Source organism: Porites lutea, chromosome 7, assembly GCF_958299795.1.
Source record: "Porites lutea chromosome 7, jaPorLute2.1, whole genome shotgun sequence".
In the NCBI taxonomy this organism is placed as follows: Eukaryota; Metazoa; Cnidaria; class Anthozoa; order Scleractinia; family Poritidae; genus Porites; species Porites lutea.
Window position 1 is genome coordinate 10,896,822 of NC_133207.1, and position 19,605 is coordinate 10,916,426.

At 38.5% G+C, this 19,605-nt stretch overlaps 2 protein-coding genes and 1 long non-coding RNA gene across 5 annotated transcripts; all 3 read right to left on the reverse strand.

The window, feature by feature from the left end:
* Positions 1-7,185: 7,185 nt before the first annotated feature.
* LOC140944440 (uncharacterized) lies at positions 7,186-8,330 on the reverse strand. The gene is made up of 2 exons (XM_073393584.1): positions 8,180-8,330; positions 7,186-8,051 (listed from the first exon to the last, which is right to left on the reverse strand). The coding sequence occupies exons 1-2, from the start codon at positions 8,328-8,330 to the stop codon at positions 7,186-7,188; spliced, it is 1,017 nt and encodes a 338-aa protein (XP_073249685.1).
* Positions 8,331-9,240: 910 nt separating this feature from the next.
* On the reverse strand, positions 9,241-13,535 carry LOC140943880 (uncharacterized). The gene has a single exon (XM_073392995.1). It carries the CDS (start codon positions 13,442-13,444, stop codon positions 10,844-10,846), a length of 2,601 nt encoding a protein of 866 aa, XP_073249096.1. The 5' UTR covers positions 13,445-13,535; the 3' UTR covers positions 9,241-10,843.
* A 2,752-nt stretch (positions 13,536-16,287) lies between these two features.
* On the reverse strand, positions 16,288-19,540 carry LOC140944210 (uncharacterized). 3 transcript variants are annotated; one of them, XR_012166677.1, is made up of 4 exons: positions 18,978-19,540; positions 18,131-18,178; positions 17,586-17,639; positions 16,288-17,293 (listed from the first exon to the last, which is right to left on the reverse strand). It is a non-coding gene; the product is annotated as an uncharacterized lncRNA (long non-coding RNA). The 3 variants fall into 3 exon arrangements; XR_012166679.1 differs by lacking the exon at positions 18,131-18,178; XR_012166678.1 differs by lacking the exon at positions 18,131-18,178 and having other exon boundaries at positions 18,731-19,540.
* Positions 19,541-19,605: the final 65 nt, after the last annotated feature.

The window sequence follows — 19,605 nt, forward strand, 5'->3', positions numbered from 1 at the left end:
CATAGGAGGTAGGTTGGCACTAAAGCTAGAACAAACAAGGAATTAGTAAATAGATAAAAGGAAAAAAATGAAAAAGAAAAAAAAAAGACTCACGAACAGTAAGACTGTATCACTGTAAGATGTTTGACATGACTTTGTTTTTAAAGGGTTTAATGGGGAGGTGTTTAATGCTTTCATCAAGGTTATTCAAAACTTTTACAGCCGCAAAGCGAAAGTTGAATTTACCATAGTTTGTTTTGATAGTATTGAGGTAATAGGTTGATTTAGAAGCAAGCCTGGTATTGTATGAGTGTATGGATACTACCGTTTTAAAGAAATTTTCAAAGGAAGATGGAAGAAGATTATGGTGAATAAAAAAATATGCCTATATCTACCGTTTTAATACTAAAGTACGTTTAAAATACGTTTAACAATGCTATGTTTAAGTGGTTTTGAACTATATTCTCGTTGGGTGCCCCTGAGGAGTCAATTACGTTGAGCATGGAATTGGCTAAAACTCAAAGTCACGAGTTCGAATGTTTTGAGGATAATTATTCACTGACTATCAGCACGCAGGGATGTCGGATTAACACAAGGAAGTTTAACACCAAAGGAACATAGCCTTTACAGAGCTTTAAAACACAGCATCCACTAACACAAACTTGACTTGAACTTTGAGTAAAACTAAACAGCCTCTACCAATAATAACAAACTGTCACTTGAACTTCAGATATCTTACGACTTCCGCGAACTTGTAAACACAGAACCTGAAAATCGACTTTCGTCACACTTGACTAAACACAGCAGTCCAGCTCGTGGGAAAAACTTAGTTCGTCAAAAGAACTTGCTTGGAACTTGTATACCGTTTGACATAAGGTTCTAGAAAATACTAAACAGGCGAATAGTAGTAGCTTTTCGACATATTTTACGATTTCAGTAACTGATGCAAATCTGCTGACTCATGCTGAAATGTAAACATGCCCTAATTAATTATTCATGGCTAATCCAAAAACGCAGTGAACGTTCGAGAAAGTCACGCAACGCATGAAAGCAATTTTACTACGTAACACTCAACAAAGACAAAATGTCTTTGTGCAGCATTTTGAAACTTTAAATTCATCATAAAAAAGTTCGAAAGGAGGGCTCACTCGTGAAATGTTTTTCAACACTCGAAGAGAAATTTCCTGTCTCTGCGAGGCCACGAAATATCCTCTATTCATTCCTCGAGTAATTAAAGACTAAACTCGAAGTGATCTCAAGATCTCGCGAAGTAGTCCGGTCTCATTTCGTGAAATAGTTAACAAGCCGAGAAGTCACGAACTTGCACGCCCAATCTTGTCCCGAAACTAGTGCATCATTTCACAACTATTTTTCATTTCCCAAACTACCTTGGGTCGCAGTAGCGCAATCGGCTAATCCCTCAACTTAAGAGTCTCCTCTGATCTGACGGGTCACACAGGTGAGTCGGTTCAAACCCCGGGAAAGCCAAAATAACAAGACGCTGTGTGAGCGTATATTTGGGCGTGGTCGTACTACCGGTATGATACTTTGAACATGCCTTATTGCAGCTAAAGAACTGTCATCATATCTTACCAGAGAAGAAAAATCCTTTACTCCACTTGTTTGCTGAACCACACAGCTTATATAGTATGTCCCAATCCACAACAAAAATAGTGTCACTTTACGACAATGTTTTAAAATATGCACATCTTCAATCCAGACATGCTTGGAGCCAAATTACAACATAGGACATAAGTGGTTACAGCCCCGAGAGTAAGGTTTATCTCAGCTCCACTGATACTGACAGATGTGTTTTAACACCCATCACTTTGTACAGTGTATTCCGGTTACTAACAAGGGCAAATAAAGTTCCTTAAGTCCAGTATCCACAAGGATTAATAAGAGAGTAACACATTGCATAAACTGCTATGGGGCAGCACTGTATACAGGAACATTGGTAACTATTAACATTTGATATACTACAATTTTCAACATTGCTTGAGCAAAGATGAGGTTCAAAGGTGGCAATATGTACACCTTTCAGTTCATATATATCCTCATTCCTATGTAGAGTCTGAAAATATTGTACTAATTTATGCATGGATGGTATTTCCAACAATACACATGTCCCTTCACTATGACTGTTATGATACATATCTCTAGCATGAGAATCAAATGCATTATATCCCCCAGCCTCAGTGCTGTAGATACCAAGACCAACAATTGCCACCATTAAAATGAATGAGTTGTAGTTCAGTACCAAGAGTGTTGCAAATGCTGTAACCTGTGAGTGGCATATACAGTAGTGATGGGTGTTACAAGTATAACTGTCACGGTATTCAAGGTGGAAAAATTGCTCAAACACTGTAACCATTCCTGGCAATTCTGTTTAACCCACTGACATAGATTGTCTTGCAAGCAGTGACAGACAAGAATATAATTGAATACTAACAATCATTATTTGAGTCATATCATCAACTGAAGTAATCTTTGTTATCTTACTGTAAATTAAAGCGCACAGACTCATTGCGACACATCGTTGTCCACCATTTTCCCCAAATCCTGTAACATTTCCTTGACAGTATGGAGCATTAATTGTTTTTGCAGCATCTACATAAACTGAAGGTCCTGGATTCTTCTCTATATCAGTACAAAGCTTAAATTGGCCAAAATTAACCCGGTGATTCAAACTGTTTTAAGCAGTATAAAATTGATAATTACATGTACAGAGGGGCAAATTCTTACCTAGAAGACTATTTGGATATCTCATTCCACCTAAATCGCCTGTGCCCTGATGCTTGGACGATCGACAGATACACCTTCCCTCGTTTACGAACTAGTTTTGGAGTTGCCCCTTAAGTAAAAACCCCACACTGTTACAGTTACTTCTGTACCTGTTTAAGTGTAAACATTTTGCACTTTTGACGTAACAATGAATTTCAGACGACAATGATACATTCCTGAGCGTCGCGAATCCTTTACTTCGCACTCCGCCGAACTAAAAATATGCGGCCGGGCGGTGAGCTGAAACTAGCAATGTCAGAGTTTGACTAATAGTCGCGGGTCGCGGGTCCAAAGTCGCGGTCGCGGGTCCAATGTCGCGGTCGCGGGTCCAATGTCGCGGTAGGGGAAAATGATTTGGGGTTCGAGGTAACAGCTGAGTGAAAACGACTGATATGAACACAATATAAAGGGGAAAAATCTTTTTTATGCACGATACTCTACGGTAGCCAATTTATGCAGGTTACGGATGTCAGAGTCAACAAAATAATTTCTCAACAAAAGACCTAAAAGAAAAAGCTGGCCGACTTAAAACAGTAAATGTTTGAATTTTAAATGAAGATATGATCATTGCAGTGGTTATTGCAATTTGCTGTAAGCAGTTACAATAAACATGAAAAAAATTTTGTGACTTTTATGATTTTATGATTTGAGATATTAAGACCCATACATTGGGGCTCAGCAGGCCAATTTGTTGAGTTCATCTTAACGCATGAAGGATATGAAATGTGAAGATGATGTGAACTGAAGAAGTAAAATTTTAAATGAAGATATGATCGCAATGAATTGTACAATAAGATTTACTTTATTTGTGACATTGTATTTTACATACTGGTATCTTGCCTCAGAAGTCAGCAAAGAGTCCCACTGAATTCTTAGATTCTGGAAGAGACAGATCAGCATAGAGTAGAGACATTTGGTTTTCCTTTACCAGTCCAGATCAGTGAGGCACCCATAAGCAGAGATGGTATTTTTGCTTTTCATGTATTTGCTTGATGTTTTAAATATTAGGACATACCAAGGACCAACTCCATCAGAGGTTCATTTTCCTAATAGCTTTTACAGTCAATTCCCTCCTCACAGACACCATGCTATTTAAGATGGACACTTCTATAAGACAAACACCTGGTGATTGTCTCTTTTCCTGCCATTTTTCAGTCATTAATGCAACTAAATTGTTTATGAAACAGTCACTTCTCTTAAGACCTACCACCGGAGCTGGTCTCAACAGTTCTCGTCTTAAAAAAAAATTCTTTGTTTTGCAGAAAGTATTTATCTCTACTGATGTAGTAATGATATTCCATTGGGTTACCCTTGCTGTCAGTGTTATCCTTTTATTATTTCTTTTTACCACAGTGGTGTTAGGGACCGGTCATTATTTATGTGGGGGGGGGGGGGGTGGGGATTTTTTTTGTTTTAGTGTGAAAGAAAAAACGTGACCCACCCCTTTAAGCTCATTAGTTAATTCTTGACCCACCCCCATATAACTTTATATAAGAGGTGACCCACCCCCAACCCCCTTCAATCTATACCTCTATAAGAAGTTCCTGTTCACTGAACGAAATCAGCATATCTTGTGGACCAGTGTCCTACTCTGTGGCCACTTCTTGTTGATGTGCCTTCTTGTATTGTTACAGTATGACTGTCATCATCTGATTCACTTGCGCTTTCACTTTCATCACCCAAAACAGGGTCATTGTCACTCTCATCACTGTCCTCACCAACACTGAGACTTGAAGGAAATGTAGATTCCTTTGAAGTTTCATAATAGTGTACCGTGATTCGCTTGATATTGTCGATTTTCTTTCCGTTCTTGCTAAGTATATTATGCTCAATGTATTTGTCCAACTCGGGGACTTTCAGAGTGTCAAGCTTCCCCTTCTCTTCAAGTGTTTTCCAGTCATAGCAATGTACATCTCTTAAGGCTTGAACTTGCTTTTCTTTTCTTCGCTCTTGCTTGCGGATCTCATTGACACTTTGCAGTTGCGACAAGTGCTCAATGTAATTCTTCACCAGTTTTTCGTCTACAATGAACTTGGAGGAAAATTCTGTGATAGATCTGATGCTATCACAGTAATAATGAAATATCAATGGCTCCATCAGTTCCAAGCTCTGGACATTTGTTACTGTTGTTTTGAAAAAATGTTGCAAATGCTCCACAGTGGGGCTATCGCATTTGTACAAATCCCCACAGTGGAACTTAGAGACAAGTCCAAATGCCCAGCCTGTGGAACAAAGTAAGATGGGGGCGGCATTGGTGGGAATCATTTAGGGTCATGCAAAAAATATATAGCTTCAAGGGCCTGGCAGCACCTGAAAAAATACAATACAAAATTAATTTTCATGACTCACCCCTCACCCCCCCCCCCCCTTCCCATAAAGGGAGTGGGGTTCTCCAATCAGAAGGGCAGGGTGTTTCAACTCAAAAATCTTTTTCACCAATCAAGCTTGTTGTCCTGATTCTTGGAAACGCATGATGTGTTTAACAGAGAGACAGGGTAGACTCCAAATCACAATTCTTGTAATTGTTTTTTGCAATTCATGGACCAGAAGAATGGTTACTCATGGAGTGAAGAAATGACCTGAATAGTTCTTTGAAGACCTTCCTTTGGGTGGGTTACAAGAATCCTTTATAATTTGCCCTTTATGTTTGCAGGCATGACGAAATGAGGAAATCCTGTGAGGCACGTGCTAAAGGAATACTAATAGGGAACAGATGTCACTTGTCACATTTAAGACAAGTACAACCAGAGGAAGGGAAAAATCTTGCGGAGCACCTTGAGATGCCTTTCTACAAAACTAGTACAGAGATGAATAGATAAATGCTTTGACAAGCTAGTAGATAGTCTTCTTGAGGATATAGAAAGAGGACATACACTACTCCTTCCAGCAAGTGGTCAAGAAGACAAGGCTGTAGAGGCATGTACATGTAAATTGCTGTGACTGAATAATTGTGAACATTGTACATATTTTTGTCTTTAGTGAAAGAAATTTAAGGGTTATCGGTCAAGGAAAATTATGTACTGGTAATTATCTAACGTACATAATTATGTTATTAGTAGGACTCAGGTGCAGTCTCAGCACAGGGCTCTGTATCGACTCCTTAGCGGGATCTCTGTATATATTCCTATCCAAACATGGTTTCAATATTAGAAAGATTCTCCGAGGGCTCCCAAGGACAACAAATATTGGTTAAATTGTCCAGCATTAGTGCAAGGGTCAGTCATTTCTTCAATTCATTTCTCAACTGCACTTCATAAAAGCATTTCTTTCATTCATCATTCCTTTCACGGGAACACACAAGTCAAGCAAATTAACCTACTCTGAACTGTGTGGCACTTTTGAATTTTTCAGGTGAATATATTGAACAATTGCTTAAATTGTCCAGCAAGTTCGAGAATCAAGCATTTCTTCTATTCATTTTAGAACCACACTGCACAAAAACATATCTTTTATTCATCATACCTTTCATGGGAACACACGAGTCCAACAAATTGACCGGCTCTCAACTAGTTTAAGTAAAGTCTTTATTTAACTAGGGTAACACGAAATAGTGTGTACACTACAGGATAATACATATACTAGAATTAAGATTTGCAAGGATAAAAGTTACTAATTAAATGTGTAAAACTATGTACAACTGTATAGCTTCATAGCCCAGTTGGAAAGAGCACTACACCGGTATCACAAAGGTCATGAGTTCAAATCCCCTTGAAGTCACCTGAATTTTTTAGGTGAATATACAGGACAATTTTCCCGCATTCCGCTCCAGTGAGCAAGCATAAAGAAATGAGGTCGAGGCTTGGGTGGATAATTTCATACAAATCACTGTATTTTGTCCACCCAAGCCTCGACTTGACACCATTGTTTACTGGAATGCTGAAAAGGTCTATTGCTTAAGTTGTGAGGATCAATCATTTCTTCAATTCAGTTTTTCAGCAAGATTGCTTGACCACTTGCTCAAAATTAGCTTTTCAATTGCAAACTGTCTGTGTTCTCATAATTGGCAACTGAACCAACTTAGTTTCTTCTCCGACCTATCCTACACTGAGTCTTGAAATTTAGGTGGTGACGGTGACCCATAGAATAGGTAAAAGAAGGTAAAAGAAGGTAACAGGGCAACAAGACGACAAGGAAACAAGATAACAAAGTAACAGGGTTACAAGGTAACAGAGTGACAAAGTAATAAGGAAATGGATGCACAGCATAATAATAATAATAATAATAATAATAATAATAATAATAATAATAATAATAATATTAAAAGCCTTTATTTAAAGAGGGTAGCACTTAATAGCCAAAGGCTAATAAACTTGTGACCCTCATAAAATACACAACTATTTACAATCTAATAAATATAGTAAGCTAAAATATATAAACAATTAAAATAAAACAGGATTCGAATTTTATAAAAATAAAAAATTATCAAATGATAAAATGATGCAAACATTGTTGTTCCTTAAAAATCTTGGCAAACATGTTCTTTTTAAAACATGCTACAGAATCTAGTTTCCCAATTTCAATTGGTGTACTATTCCACAGTCTTGTTGCCGTAACAGCGAAAGAGCGTCCTCCCTCTGTTTCTCTTCTATATTTAGGACAAACAGCATTAATGCTTGAATATCTAGTGTTGCAGGAGTGCCGCTTATTATTCAAAATTAAGTGTTCATTTAGATAATTCGGCAAATACCCATTAATTCGTTTATACATTATTATGCATTTATCTATCTTATGTTGCTCATAAAACGGAATCCAACCTAGCTTGTTAAACAAAGCAACTGATGGTGTCATGCGATCGGCATAAGAAATAACGCGTGCCGCACGTTTTTGCAATCTTAAGACCCTATAAACCGACTCTTTATCACAATTTGCCCAAACAACGTTAGCGTAAGACATAACAGGGCGAATAATGCTATTATAAAACTGAAGTCGCTGTTTAAGAGGTAGACAGGCTCGAATCTTACGCAGTATTGCGATTCTAGAGGCCAACTTTTTACATACTTTCTCAATATGTTCATCAAATGACAATTTGCTGTCAATTTCTACGCCTAATAAGGTAGCACAATCCACATTACTGAGCTGTTTTCCGTTTACGAAAACATCTATGTCACTTCCATTTATGTTAGCCACACATCTTTTCCCAGTGATCGTGAGTACTTTAGTCTTGTCTTCATTTAATGGGAGCTTATTCGCTGAAGCCCATAATTGGATTTCAGAGACAGACTTATTTAGTGATGAACTTAAGGTGGCTAAGTTTTTCACATCCGCAAAAGCGGTGACAGTCGTATCGTCTGCGTTCAAAGGTCCAACTGAGCACTTGTATACAAGGGCAGATCGTTGATAAACAAAATGAAGAATAAAGGACCTAAAATACTGCCCTGAGGGACTCCATGCAACATCAAAGCTTCGCTTGACTCACTCCCATTTACACGGACCACTTGCTTCCTATCCAACAAATAAGAGTGACACCAGGCAAGCTCCCGGTTGACTATACCGTACAGTTCCAACTTGCGCAACAATAGCTTATGGTCCACCATGTCGAAAGCCTTTCGATAATCAACCAGGACCATGCCGCATACATGATTATTATCTAGGCCGAACAAAAGCTCGTCAACTAACTTGATTAGAGCAGTCTCGGTACTGTACATCCTACGAAACCCAGACTGTCTAGAATACAGCAAGTTATTATCCATAAGGAAAGCATATAGAGAGTTGTGCATATGACGTTCGATTACTTTTGACACCACCCGTAGCACAGAAATTGGAATAATTAGAAGCAAATTAGAAGCATCCTCATTCTGGATGCTGTGCAATGCATCCTTCTGGCTGGGTGGGTGATGTGTTATGGCAAAAAGTTAGCAAAGCCAAAAACATGAAGATCAAAAAATTTGCTTATTTTGATGCTCGCCCTCTTTGCTAGCTCCAAAGCAAGAAAAATACTTCGGTCACGATAGATTTGTAGGAATTCAGTCTTACCAGCTGGGCAAACCACCTTCTCAAGTAGTTTAAGGCCTGGGTCAAAGGCTTTTACTGGAGAAAATGATTTATTAGTTACATTTCTGAGGTATTAAATGCTAATGGAACCAAATTTAGCACACAGTTAGGTTTTAATGTCCTGAACATTTTAAAGTGGAATTGGTACTTATGAGTAGTCACGTGACATTTAGCGGAAAATGGCCATTATTTGAGGAATTAGTGGCGGTTCTTAGTAATATCATCCTTGAAAACGCGTTTTAGATGCAGATCAATTATTTCCATCCTCTTACATTTGGAATCACCGTCCCTTTTTTCACAGGGTGAAAGGTCGTTTTTTCAACAAAATTCCACCTTAGTTCATTTATATCTTCTAAAAACGAAATCAAGGAAGATCATTCCAAACGTAGCAAGGTAGATAATTTAAATTTGCATCAAAAATGCTCATTTATTCATTAATAGAATGAAAATTCGCCACCAATTCGCCGATTTACTAAATTTAAAAAAAACGATCACGTGACATGTCACGTGGTTAAAATAATACGTTCAGGCAAGGTAGAACATCGAGTTTTATAATCAAGGAAAAGTTCAGCTTGGTAAAACAAATAAAACAAGAGATAGAGCTGCCCAACCATAATTCTACTTTACATTCCTGACCCAGGCATAAAACTGCTTGAGTTATGTAATTTTTATAACCACACTCCATAACTTAGTTCTGAGGGTAAATGGTAAAAAAGAGAATTTGAAAAAGAAAATGAGAGGAAACAATCACTTCTGGTTGTCATGCTTAAAGAATGTGTCATGCTTAACTGCTATTGGTTAAATTATTCTGCTGTTCTAACTTAACTGCCACCCTAAGGCACCATAAGTCATTTTCATGTGCATCACCATGTTATTAAGTTGTATCTGTTACCTCCATTCTGATCTAATCTGTAATCGATTTAGAAAGATGGTTAACTTTGCTGGGCAGGATACTTAATTGCACACAAGAATCACGAGTGACAACTTAAGCAGGACAAAGGTGTATTTATAATGCTGGTTTCATCTACACTTTGTTTGCATTCTGGGAGTACGTTCTAATCTTGACTTACTCTTGTGTGTTTCTCAAAAGAACCCAAAAATAACTACTCCAGGCCCAAAAACTATCCCACTGCACAGCCCCCTCGAGATTTCTATGAAGGGATAGAGGGAGGCGATAGTTGATGAGGCCAAAGGCCGAAAATTATCAACTATCGCCTCATAGAAATCGAGAGGAAATAATCTAATTGTTTTAGTAGAATTCTAACTGAAATAAACGTAAATAACAGTTTACAATTATTTTTCTACACATTTTTGAACTTTACGCTGTAACAAAATTGCACGTATTGAATTGTCTTTGGTAAATTTGCAGTTGTTTACACGCGCATACCCGTTTTTTTCAATAATTTCAAGTTTTTAAAGTCAAGAAACTGTTTATGTCCTTCTTTAAGTCTTCTCAGGAATTTAATTACCCATTTACATCTACACTTTCTTCCAAAACTTCGGAAAAACGATAAAAAACGTAGCATTTTGTGGACAACCAACAGCTACTGCACTCTAATGGCTGATAGTATACAAGTAGCTCAGCCAATCAGATTGCAGCATTTGCATTAGCATACTAGTAGAATTCTACTAATTTTAATTAGTGCTTGATGAAAGACATTTAAGGTCATTCCACTGAAACAGAACCCGCTCTAAGATTGTTGTCAGACTTTGCCTATTGATTGTCTATATTACAGGAACTTGAATTTTGAAATAAAAATGAGGGGTCCCTATGTTTGTTTAGGAGCAACAGCACCTTGTTATACCATACAAATCATACAATAGCACCATGATTATAGTCATAATTGCTTGCTAAATTCATGTTTCTGGCGATTGTTTCATGTTCTACACTGAGAATTGGTCCATATTTATATTACATTCAAAGAGAAAATTCTTACTCATTTCAAAACAGAAACAAATGATAGGTTGCCGTACTCGTTTTCAAGGAAATGACGATTCACTTCTATGGTGAGGTTCAGCCATTAAGAAAAAGCCACCATTTTTCATGCGTTTTGGGAAAAGTTGAGAAAAGTGCACACCCGCTGCTTTTTTAGTGGGACTGGAGAATTCCCCTTAGCATTTTAACAAAAAGCTTTCTTAAGTATTCAAAATCTTCCTCTGTCTCATCAAAATCTTGGGATTCATCATCATCATCTGTTGTGGGCAGGGGCTCAAATTCTGCTCCTGACTTAAACACAAGCTCGTGTTGTCCCCCATCATAGGCCTTGTTAAGTAAGTTGCAGCTGGGTATAAAAAATGATGACAGCCTTTTCTCTGTGAGGCAATCTTCAATGTAGTCATAAATAAGTTTTGCCCAAACAGTGGCTTGATCCTCAGAGTTGTTCTGAAGATCCACACCAAGTTCTCTGTTACAAGACTTGTTCACCAATGAAAACAGTGCATTTTTCAGCAAATAAGTGGTAATGATTTTATCTGCATGGATATCATTATCCACAGGTTCAATTAACTCAGCTTCAACCTCTTCTCCTTCTTCACTCTCTAGGATGTGCTGCCACTCTTGTCTAGACAAGCCCTGTTCAGGACAATCTATCACTTCTTCATCATTTTCAGTTAAACATTCCATTTGCATTTCAGAAAATGTGTGTGTAGATGTCTGCACCTTTGTTTTGGGTGCAATTTGTGGACATACATATGAATTCCTGATTGCCTTTGCAAGAATGTAACCCCGGCAAACTTGCTCTGGAAGGGATTTGAATATCTCAGTTTCAGCAAGAGAAAATGAAAGGCGAAAGTGCTTTTCTTGGCTTTCAAAAAACTTGTCATTGTGTAGAGCAAACACAACATGAATCCCATTTTCTTTGATCTTTGGTGTTAAAAGTGCTGTCTTAGAGACATTTGGTGGCCAGAAATTGGAGAAAAAAAGTGCTGGGACAACATCTACAGAAATTAGCATATCTTTGAAGACATGCCCATGCCACCTGATGCGAATTGTGGTTGCATTTGCACTCTTTACACACAAACTTACTGGTGAAAGTGCTGGCACGCCTTCCCAAATGTCCTTTTCTAAAAGGGCACTATTAAGTGCCTCTGTGAAATCCTCCATCAATTTTGCAGATCGCAAACTTTTGTCTTTGTCCACATATTGTGAGACTTCATGGTCGGGGAGACAAATCTCAGGTTTGAGTTGCAGTTGGCCAAACATTGGAGGACTGGAATCCACTACTGGATCCAAAAAAAGATTTGATAGTTCCACCATTGTACACAGGAAGTCAAACTCATTTGGGAATCCACACTTAGTTCCCTCGCTTAAACTACCAGAGAGTCTAGGCTCAAAAGAAAAAAGTGGGCAGTTTTTGTTTACTTTCATGGATACCTGTTCAATAAGTTGGTTTACAGCTTCTTCAACTCGCTTTACTTCATCCAGTTCTGGTAGCATTCCAATGACAGGAGAACTAAGTACCTTGTGAAGTGTTTTATTCTGGTCATCTTTCATAACGAAGTCCTCTGAAGACATACTATTAACTTCTTCTTGTTCAAAAACTTCAATTTCATCTTTCAGAGGAAAACAATCTGGTATGCTGCCTACACATTTGCTTGGGCATTTCTTCAAGGATTGGAAATAGCTCTTAAAGAGCTCTATTAGTTCTACATATCCAAAATACATGGCCAATTGAAGTGGAGTTCTTCCTGAGTCATCTGGTGCAACAACCAGATATGGCTCGTGAAGATCATTTAAAAGATATTCAAGAACTGTTGGATTGTTGTAGAAAACAGTATAGTGAAAGATGGTTGCACCTTGATTGTCTCGAATATCAGTCAGACAATCCCCATCAATCATTTCTTTGACATTTGTTATATTTCTCCAGTAGCAGGATAAATGCAGAGGTGCCTCGCCATTTCTATCTTTAACGTTTAAATTTGCACCATGACTAATAAGATATCGCAGGATGGAGCTCTGTCGCATTTCAGAGACGATGTAATGTACAACTGTGCATCCAAAGACGTCTTGGCAATTCACATCATATCCTTCTTCTATGAAACACTTTATAACTTCTACATGCCTGTATTTCTCTTCTTCATTGCAATCTAAGTTGCAGTCAGTGAACCGCATCATATGCAAAGGCGTCATTCCTAAGCAGTTCTGCTGGTTTACTGAGAGTCTGGATCTGATAAGAAATTGTATAGTTTCCAAGCTAACACCATACTCTACCGCTCGGTGTAGCAGGGTTTCACCTCTTGAGGACAGTGCAGTGGTTAGATCAACCCCTAGATCAACAAGAACTTGAAGTGTCTCTGTAGCATCAGGTTGAAACAGCTGAACTTGGCTAAGTAGCTCGAATGTGCCATTATGCATGCGGTCACATTTTTGAAGTGAAAATCCCCAGTCTACAAAAGCCTTGCAGACTTTCTTGTTAGAAAGCGCTAAAGCTTCTTCAAACGGTAGCTGTCCATAACAGTTTCTAATCAGCATATCCGCACCATATTTCAACAAAACGTGTACCATTTGGTAGGAGTCTTCATTCAAGTGATTGACATAGTGTATGGGTGTCGTCTCCCTACCATCCTTCTCATTGGGGTCTGCTCCATGCTTCAGCAAGCTTTCCACAGTGTTCACGTCACCCCGTCGCACTGCACGGTGAAGAGGAAATTCGTCAGCCCCCGAGATGTCATTCTCAGTGACTTCAGTCATCCTCGCTTGAAACTAAGGTTTCACTTTTGTAGAGAAAGCAATAACAGTTTATAACCGCTCTGAGGTAAGTACTTCATGTCAAGCCATCATATAGTTGTCCATATATTTTGCCTGCATCCCTGCTTGAGGTGCTTTGCCTACTTAAGCTGCTTTAACTTACTTGAGGAGCTTTGCTTACTTGCGGTGCTTTGCTTGCTTGAGATGCTTTGCTTACTTGAGATGCTTTGCTTACTTAAGGTGCTTTCGCTAACTTGCGGTGCTTTGCTTGCTTCAGATGCTTTGCTTGCTTGAGGTGCTTTGCTTGCTTGAGATTCTTTGCTTACTTGAGGTGCTTTGCTTACTTGCGGTGCTTTAGCGTACTTCAGGTGCTTTGCTTGCTTGAGGTGCTTTGCTAACTTGAGGTGTTTTGCTTACTTGTGATGCTTTGCTTACTTGAGGTGCTTTGCTTACTTGAGGTGCTTTGCCTGCTTGAGGTGCTTTGCCTGCTTGAGGTGCTTTGCTTACTTGAGGTGCTTTGCCTGCTTGAGGTGCTTTGCCCGCTTGAGGTGCTTTGCCTGCTTGAGGTGCTTTGCCTGCTTGAGGTGCTTTGCCTGCTTGAGGTGCTTTGCTTACTTGAGGTGCTTTGCCTGCTTGAGGTGCTTTGCTTACTTGAGGTGCTTTGCCTGCTTGAGGTGCTTTGCCTGCTTGAGGTGCTTTGCCTGCTTGAGGTGCTTTGCCTGCTTGAGGTGCTTTGCCTGCTTGAGGTGCTTTGCCTGCTTGAGGTGCTTTGCTTACTTGAGGTGCTTTGCCTGCTTGAGGTGCTTTGCTTACTTGAGGTGCTTTGCCTGCTTGAGGTGCTTTGCCTGCTTTAGGTGCTTTGCCTGCTTGAGGTGCTTTGCTTACTTGAGGTGCTTTGCCTGCTTGAGGTGCTTTGCCTGCTTGAGGTGCTTTGCTTACTTGAGGTGCTTTGCCTACTTGAGGTGCTTTGCTTACTTGAGATGCTTTGCTTACTTGAGGTGCTTTGCCTGCTTGAGGTGCTTTGCTTGCTTGAGGTGCTTTGCTTACTTGAGGTGCTTTGCCTGCTTGAGGTGCTTTGCTTGCTTGAGGTGCTTTGCTTAATTGAGATGCTTTGCTTAATTGAGATGCTTTGCTTACTTGAGGTGCTTTGCTTGCTTGAGCTGGTGCTTTGGTTACTTGAGGTGCTTTGCTTGCTTGAGGTGCTGTGCTTACTTTGGTTACTTGAGGTGCTTCCGCGCAACACAAAAAAAATATAGAACAAACGACAAAACAAAACCCGTTTTCCGACCAGACCAGACCAAATCCATACCCGTTTTCAGACCTGATCTTTAGGCAGACGTTAAATCATCAAACCAAAATATTCTTTAAAGCTATTTCCAATTCGCATATTTCTCTTTATTGCTTACTAATTTGGAGTTGAAACGATAATTAAGTTCATGCACTCCTGTAACTCTCTCGAAAACCATACTCGATTCTAGACTAAAATGGGCAAAATCTATCTATACCCGTTTTAAGACCAAAAAGTGCGCAAAAAGAAACCATACCTTTTGGGACGACACATACCAGAACTGAACTGTTTGGCTTATACAAGGGAGTGTCGGCATCCCCTGGGATTTACATCAAGTTATTTATTGTCAGTATAATCCTGCAATTTGATTTGGTATGCTACTACTTGTCCCCTAGTAGCAATGAAAAACCTTGCTTTGGAGGCGCATTGCCTTTCCAAGGAATTGTTCCAAATTAACTTTTATCTGTGACGTTGGCCGATACTTAACTATTAGACAATGGCAAAATCACAGAACTAATGGACATATAAATATCTTTATTACGTGATGCTCAAAATTTTATTTTATAAAAATGAATTAAATCAAATTTAAATTTAGTATAAAAAAGTTACACTGATCCTTTGTTGTAATTGAAAAACAAAGCTATGGTTTTTCAGGTCAAACTGTAAAGAAGACGCCTACGCGCGTGAATGAAGTAATGCAATGGTATTAGTTCAATAAGAAGTAAATAGCTGAGTGTGAATGAGAAAGCGGGAATGTTCAGTTACAAGGATGTAAAAATAAAGGATAAAAAAGACAATGAACTGAATAGTTGAAACATCTGATTTCCTATCTTTGGTGTAGGAACAAAAACTAGATTTTAGGGTCCATTTAAAGTAAACGTACGGGCGTTGATTTACGTTTTGAACGATAATTCTTTTTTTTCATCTTGTGAATACTGAGGGACAAACATCCGAACTGTCACAGTACAGACAGCTACTCTCGGTAGTTTGCGATTCTGCGATGTTTTGAGTGGTCTGCCGCTGGTACCTTGATGGTTCGATGGCAAACACAATTACAAATCACATTCACTACAGTTATTCTCAGTTCAAAACAAATCGGCAATCGAATCAATATTGTGTTGTCAAAATTCCAAAGGCTTACGCTGAATATAGTTCCCTGACTTCTTCTCGATATCGTTATGGTTTTACCGACAGTACCCGCACGTAAAAAAAACACACCAATTTCTGACTGAGAGGAAAATTATCATCGACCAAATTTTATACGCGGATTGAAAACACGGTGTAGTCAGTCCGCGTGTTTGACTCTTTGCCACGGGTCAATAGCCCTTTGTCATTCGCCTGATGCACTGTACTGACCTCTAGCCATTTCGGTCTACCAGCCTAGTAAAGAAGACTCCCCTCATAGAGGCATTTTTGAAAACATTTTTATGTTTTGTTTTTTTTTTTTTGGGGGGGGGGGAGAGGGGGAGAGACGGGAAAGCAAAAAATACTAAATACTAAATCAAAGCATACAAACAAGGTAACATTTAAAACAATTCAAGAGTTTATTATATCTTGTTTACTCGTTAAAGTGAATCTTAATAAGTAAAAGAAAAAGAAATTGTAAAGAGTAAATTGTAAAGAGTCGCCTAATAATTCACCCAATGTGCAAGATGAGTAAATAGGAAAAACATCGTGCCTGCTGTCAAGCTATTTTCATTGAAATATTGCAGAAGGAAATCTTATTGCTTTCATCTAGGCCAAATTACAGCTGTTTATTCCGACGATTACGCAAGAACGGATTTCCTCTAGCACATTCTAAAACACCATTTGTGCTAAGTACCCAAATTTGTCCTTTACAGAGACACTCGAACTCTCTCGACCTCTGATTTCTTGCATTACTGACGAAGATATGTCTTTTCCAGAATAGAGCAGTGAAGATTCTTAAAAGAAAATTTAATTTGTTCAAGGAAACAAATGGGGCTTTGTCTAAACCCAGTGTCCTTAGCAAGCGAAATCACCCATTTGTCAGCTATGTCGTTTGCCCAATCACGAACCTTGTGAAGAATTCATATTTTATTAGTGATATAATACCAATTTTTTTTTACAATTCGGCACACTTTCACTGCACTCTTCCTTAGTAATACAAAGGCTAGGCCACGGCGAAAGTTTTTTTATTTTCTTTCGATTCAGGACATTAACCCTTTAAGCCCTAACAGTGATCAGCATCAAATAAAAAAGAATGGTCATGAGTCTCACGGAAATGATCACAAAAGATGAATTTGCTTGATATTTTATCAACTTCTCCCCACTACTTCTGTAGGAAATGAATAGGGGCAACAAATAAGAATTCAAATTTTGATCTTAGGCTTTAAAGGGTTAAAGTAAAAAGTCGGTATTTCTTGGACCCTAACCCCATGACTTGCCAAACTGGGGCTTTACTGACTTGATAGAACAAATAAAAACAAAATTAACATTCATTGACATCATGACGCAGTAAAACTTATTTCAGAATGCATGGTTTCCATGGGTATTGGAAGCTCTTGAACAGCTCACACCTCATTTCTTTGTTCTCCTTCTCTTCCCTGTAAAAGAAAAAAAATCGTCAGATTGTGACCCCTTTCCAAGGAAATTGGCCTATTCAAGAACTGCCAGATGTGGTGTACACCTTGGCAGAGTTTTTCGATAAGCGTTAAGACTTGGTATCATGTGTACTCATTGACTTTCACTTGTTTTGATGCAATATCACTCCTTCCCTCGCTCGTTCGTTATTGTTATCTACTCATGATTTAAAGTGATATTATGCTCTTAACAAGTGATGACGAGTAATGCGATTAGTTACCTATTTACATGATGAAGTATGCCCGCGCGACTCACCTGTAATGGTCCCGGGATGCAAATTGTCAAGTAGATTATTCACGTTACTTCTTCCTACCGTTAAAGAGAAGAATAGAAATGGGTTTTTTTCAGTCACTTTAAAGTTATTTCAGTTGAACTTTACATTAGGTGGCAGTAATTGTACATCGGTCCGCGTTGTACATCTCGTTTTTTTTAACTCAAATTTGTGTTACATTCATTTGTCCTCATTTGCTTATTACATTTTCTGATTGGATACCATAAAATTCCGAAAGTTGCTTCCTTGCGGCTTGCTTCCGTTTATAGCTGTTAACCAGTTTCTGTCCTCTTCTACTCTACAATGCTAGCGAGTTTGAATGAACGCGAGTTGTTACCTTAAAAAAAAAGATGTGATCCAACCAAAAGACCATGGTTTAATCTTGTCCAAAAAACATACATAGTAATACCGGGGCAAGATTTACTTTCCACAGCACTGAGATTTAACTTGCTTTTCCTTTTATTATAATGTGTTGTTAAACAACTGCTTTATATTGTACCGGAAGCATATAATATGCTTCTGATTGTACCTTTTCGATTTGTTTTCTTTGGTTGCGTCGAATGAGCTTCTGCATACACTAAAACAAAAGTTCAATAGTTTTCTTGTAAGATGTACAACCACATTCTGTCCCCCATTACCTGGACAGGAGGGTGGTGGTAGTTTGGAGGTGGGGGGGAACCACTCCCTTAAAATAGTTATAATACATAGTCTAAAATAGTTTATCCTTTAAGGTTTGAAAGGTTCCCTATCCAGATTTTTCAAATACTCCGTTGTTGTAGAAGCCCGTTTCTTCGAACCAATATCGTTTTCCCTAGATTTGCTTCCGTCAGACACTGTCATTTTTTAACCGATTTTTCTAACCCTCCATTTTTGGAAACTCCTGATAGTTGAAACTTACTATTTCTCCATGCATTCGATTTCTCGAATTTTTTCGCGAATTAAGAAATCAACAAAACCGGTTCTAGCTACATGTATACCCCGACAGTTCCGAAGAAGATTATTTATGCATTTTTATCACCTTACAAAGCAATTTAAAAAGTTGTCATTGTGGTCATAGAAAATTATCCACAATCGATCGTCAAATCCCAGTTCTTGATCGCGCCGAAACTGGCTCAATCCTTACATTTACCTTTTGTTTTACACGCATATGTTTTGTTCGTAAAATATGGTACACATAAATATGAGTGACACTACTGTTATTTGCCTCCAGTACCTAAGCAGAAACAATACCACGGTAAAATTATAATCCCATGAAAGTGACTTAAGTCAGGCTAAAAAAAAACAAACATGGCAGGAGAACCTTTCAGAGGTCACCTCTGTGATCATCCAACAACTCAGGGAAGGAATGTTCGTTCGAACTTCTGAACAACTCTTACCTGCTTGTTCCGCTTGTTCTGCTGCACGAGCGAGTATTTCTTCATCAAGTGCCTAAAAAAGAAGTTCATATTGTAACATTTACGGGGTGTTGCTTCTCTTCTATTACCGCCTAAAATTGTTACACATATTTTACCACTTGGAAAAGCTCAGCCTTTTTCCCGTTATGGTAGAAACATGGGAGAACCCTGAATTTATATTAAGTTGTATGGCTAAAGCAAAACTCCAAAAATTACCTGTTTTTCTTCGTCGCCGTCACGTGAAGACGAAGAATGTAAATAAAAGAGTGAAACTGAAACTCTGGATACTATTATTCCACAATCAAGCTGTTGTTCTGTTCGCTGGATCTCTTGAAAACAACTTTTATTGTTTGAAACACTGTTCCCCGAACAATTTGAAGTATTGGTAAATCCAAGAAAAATTATTGGAACATTATTCCACTGTGCACTTCCTCTCACTTGATTATAATTATTTGCACGTGCATTTATCTGCTTTGAGTTCAGGTTAGCTCAGTTGAAGTGCATTGTTGTCTTTGGATAATTGAAGTTATTTGAAAATTGATCATTTGCTCAAAATTGCACATGCAGTGTGCGGCAAATTTTTTTATTCCCTGTTAAAAAGAATAAGGTA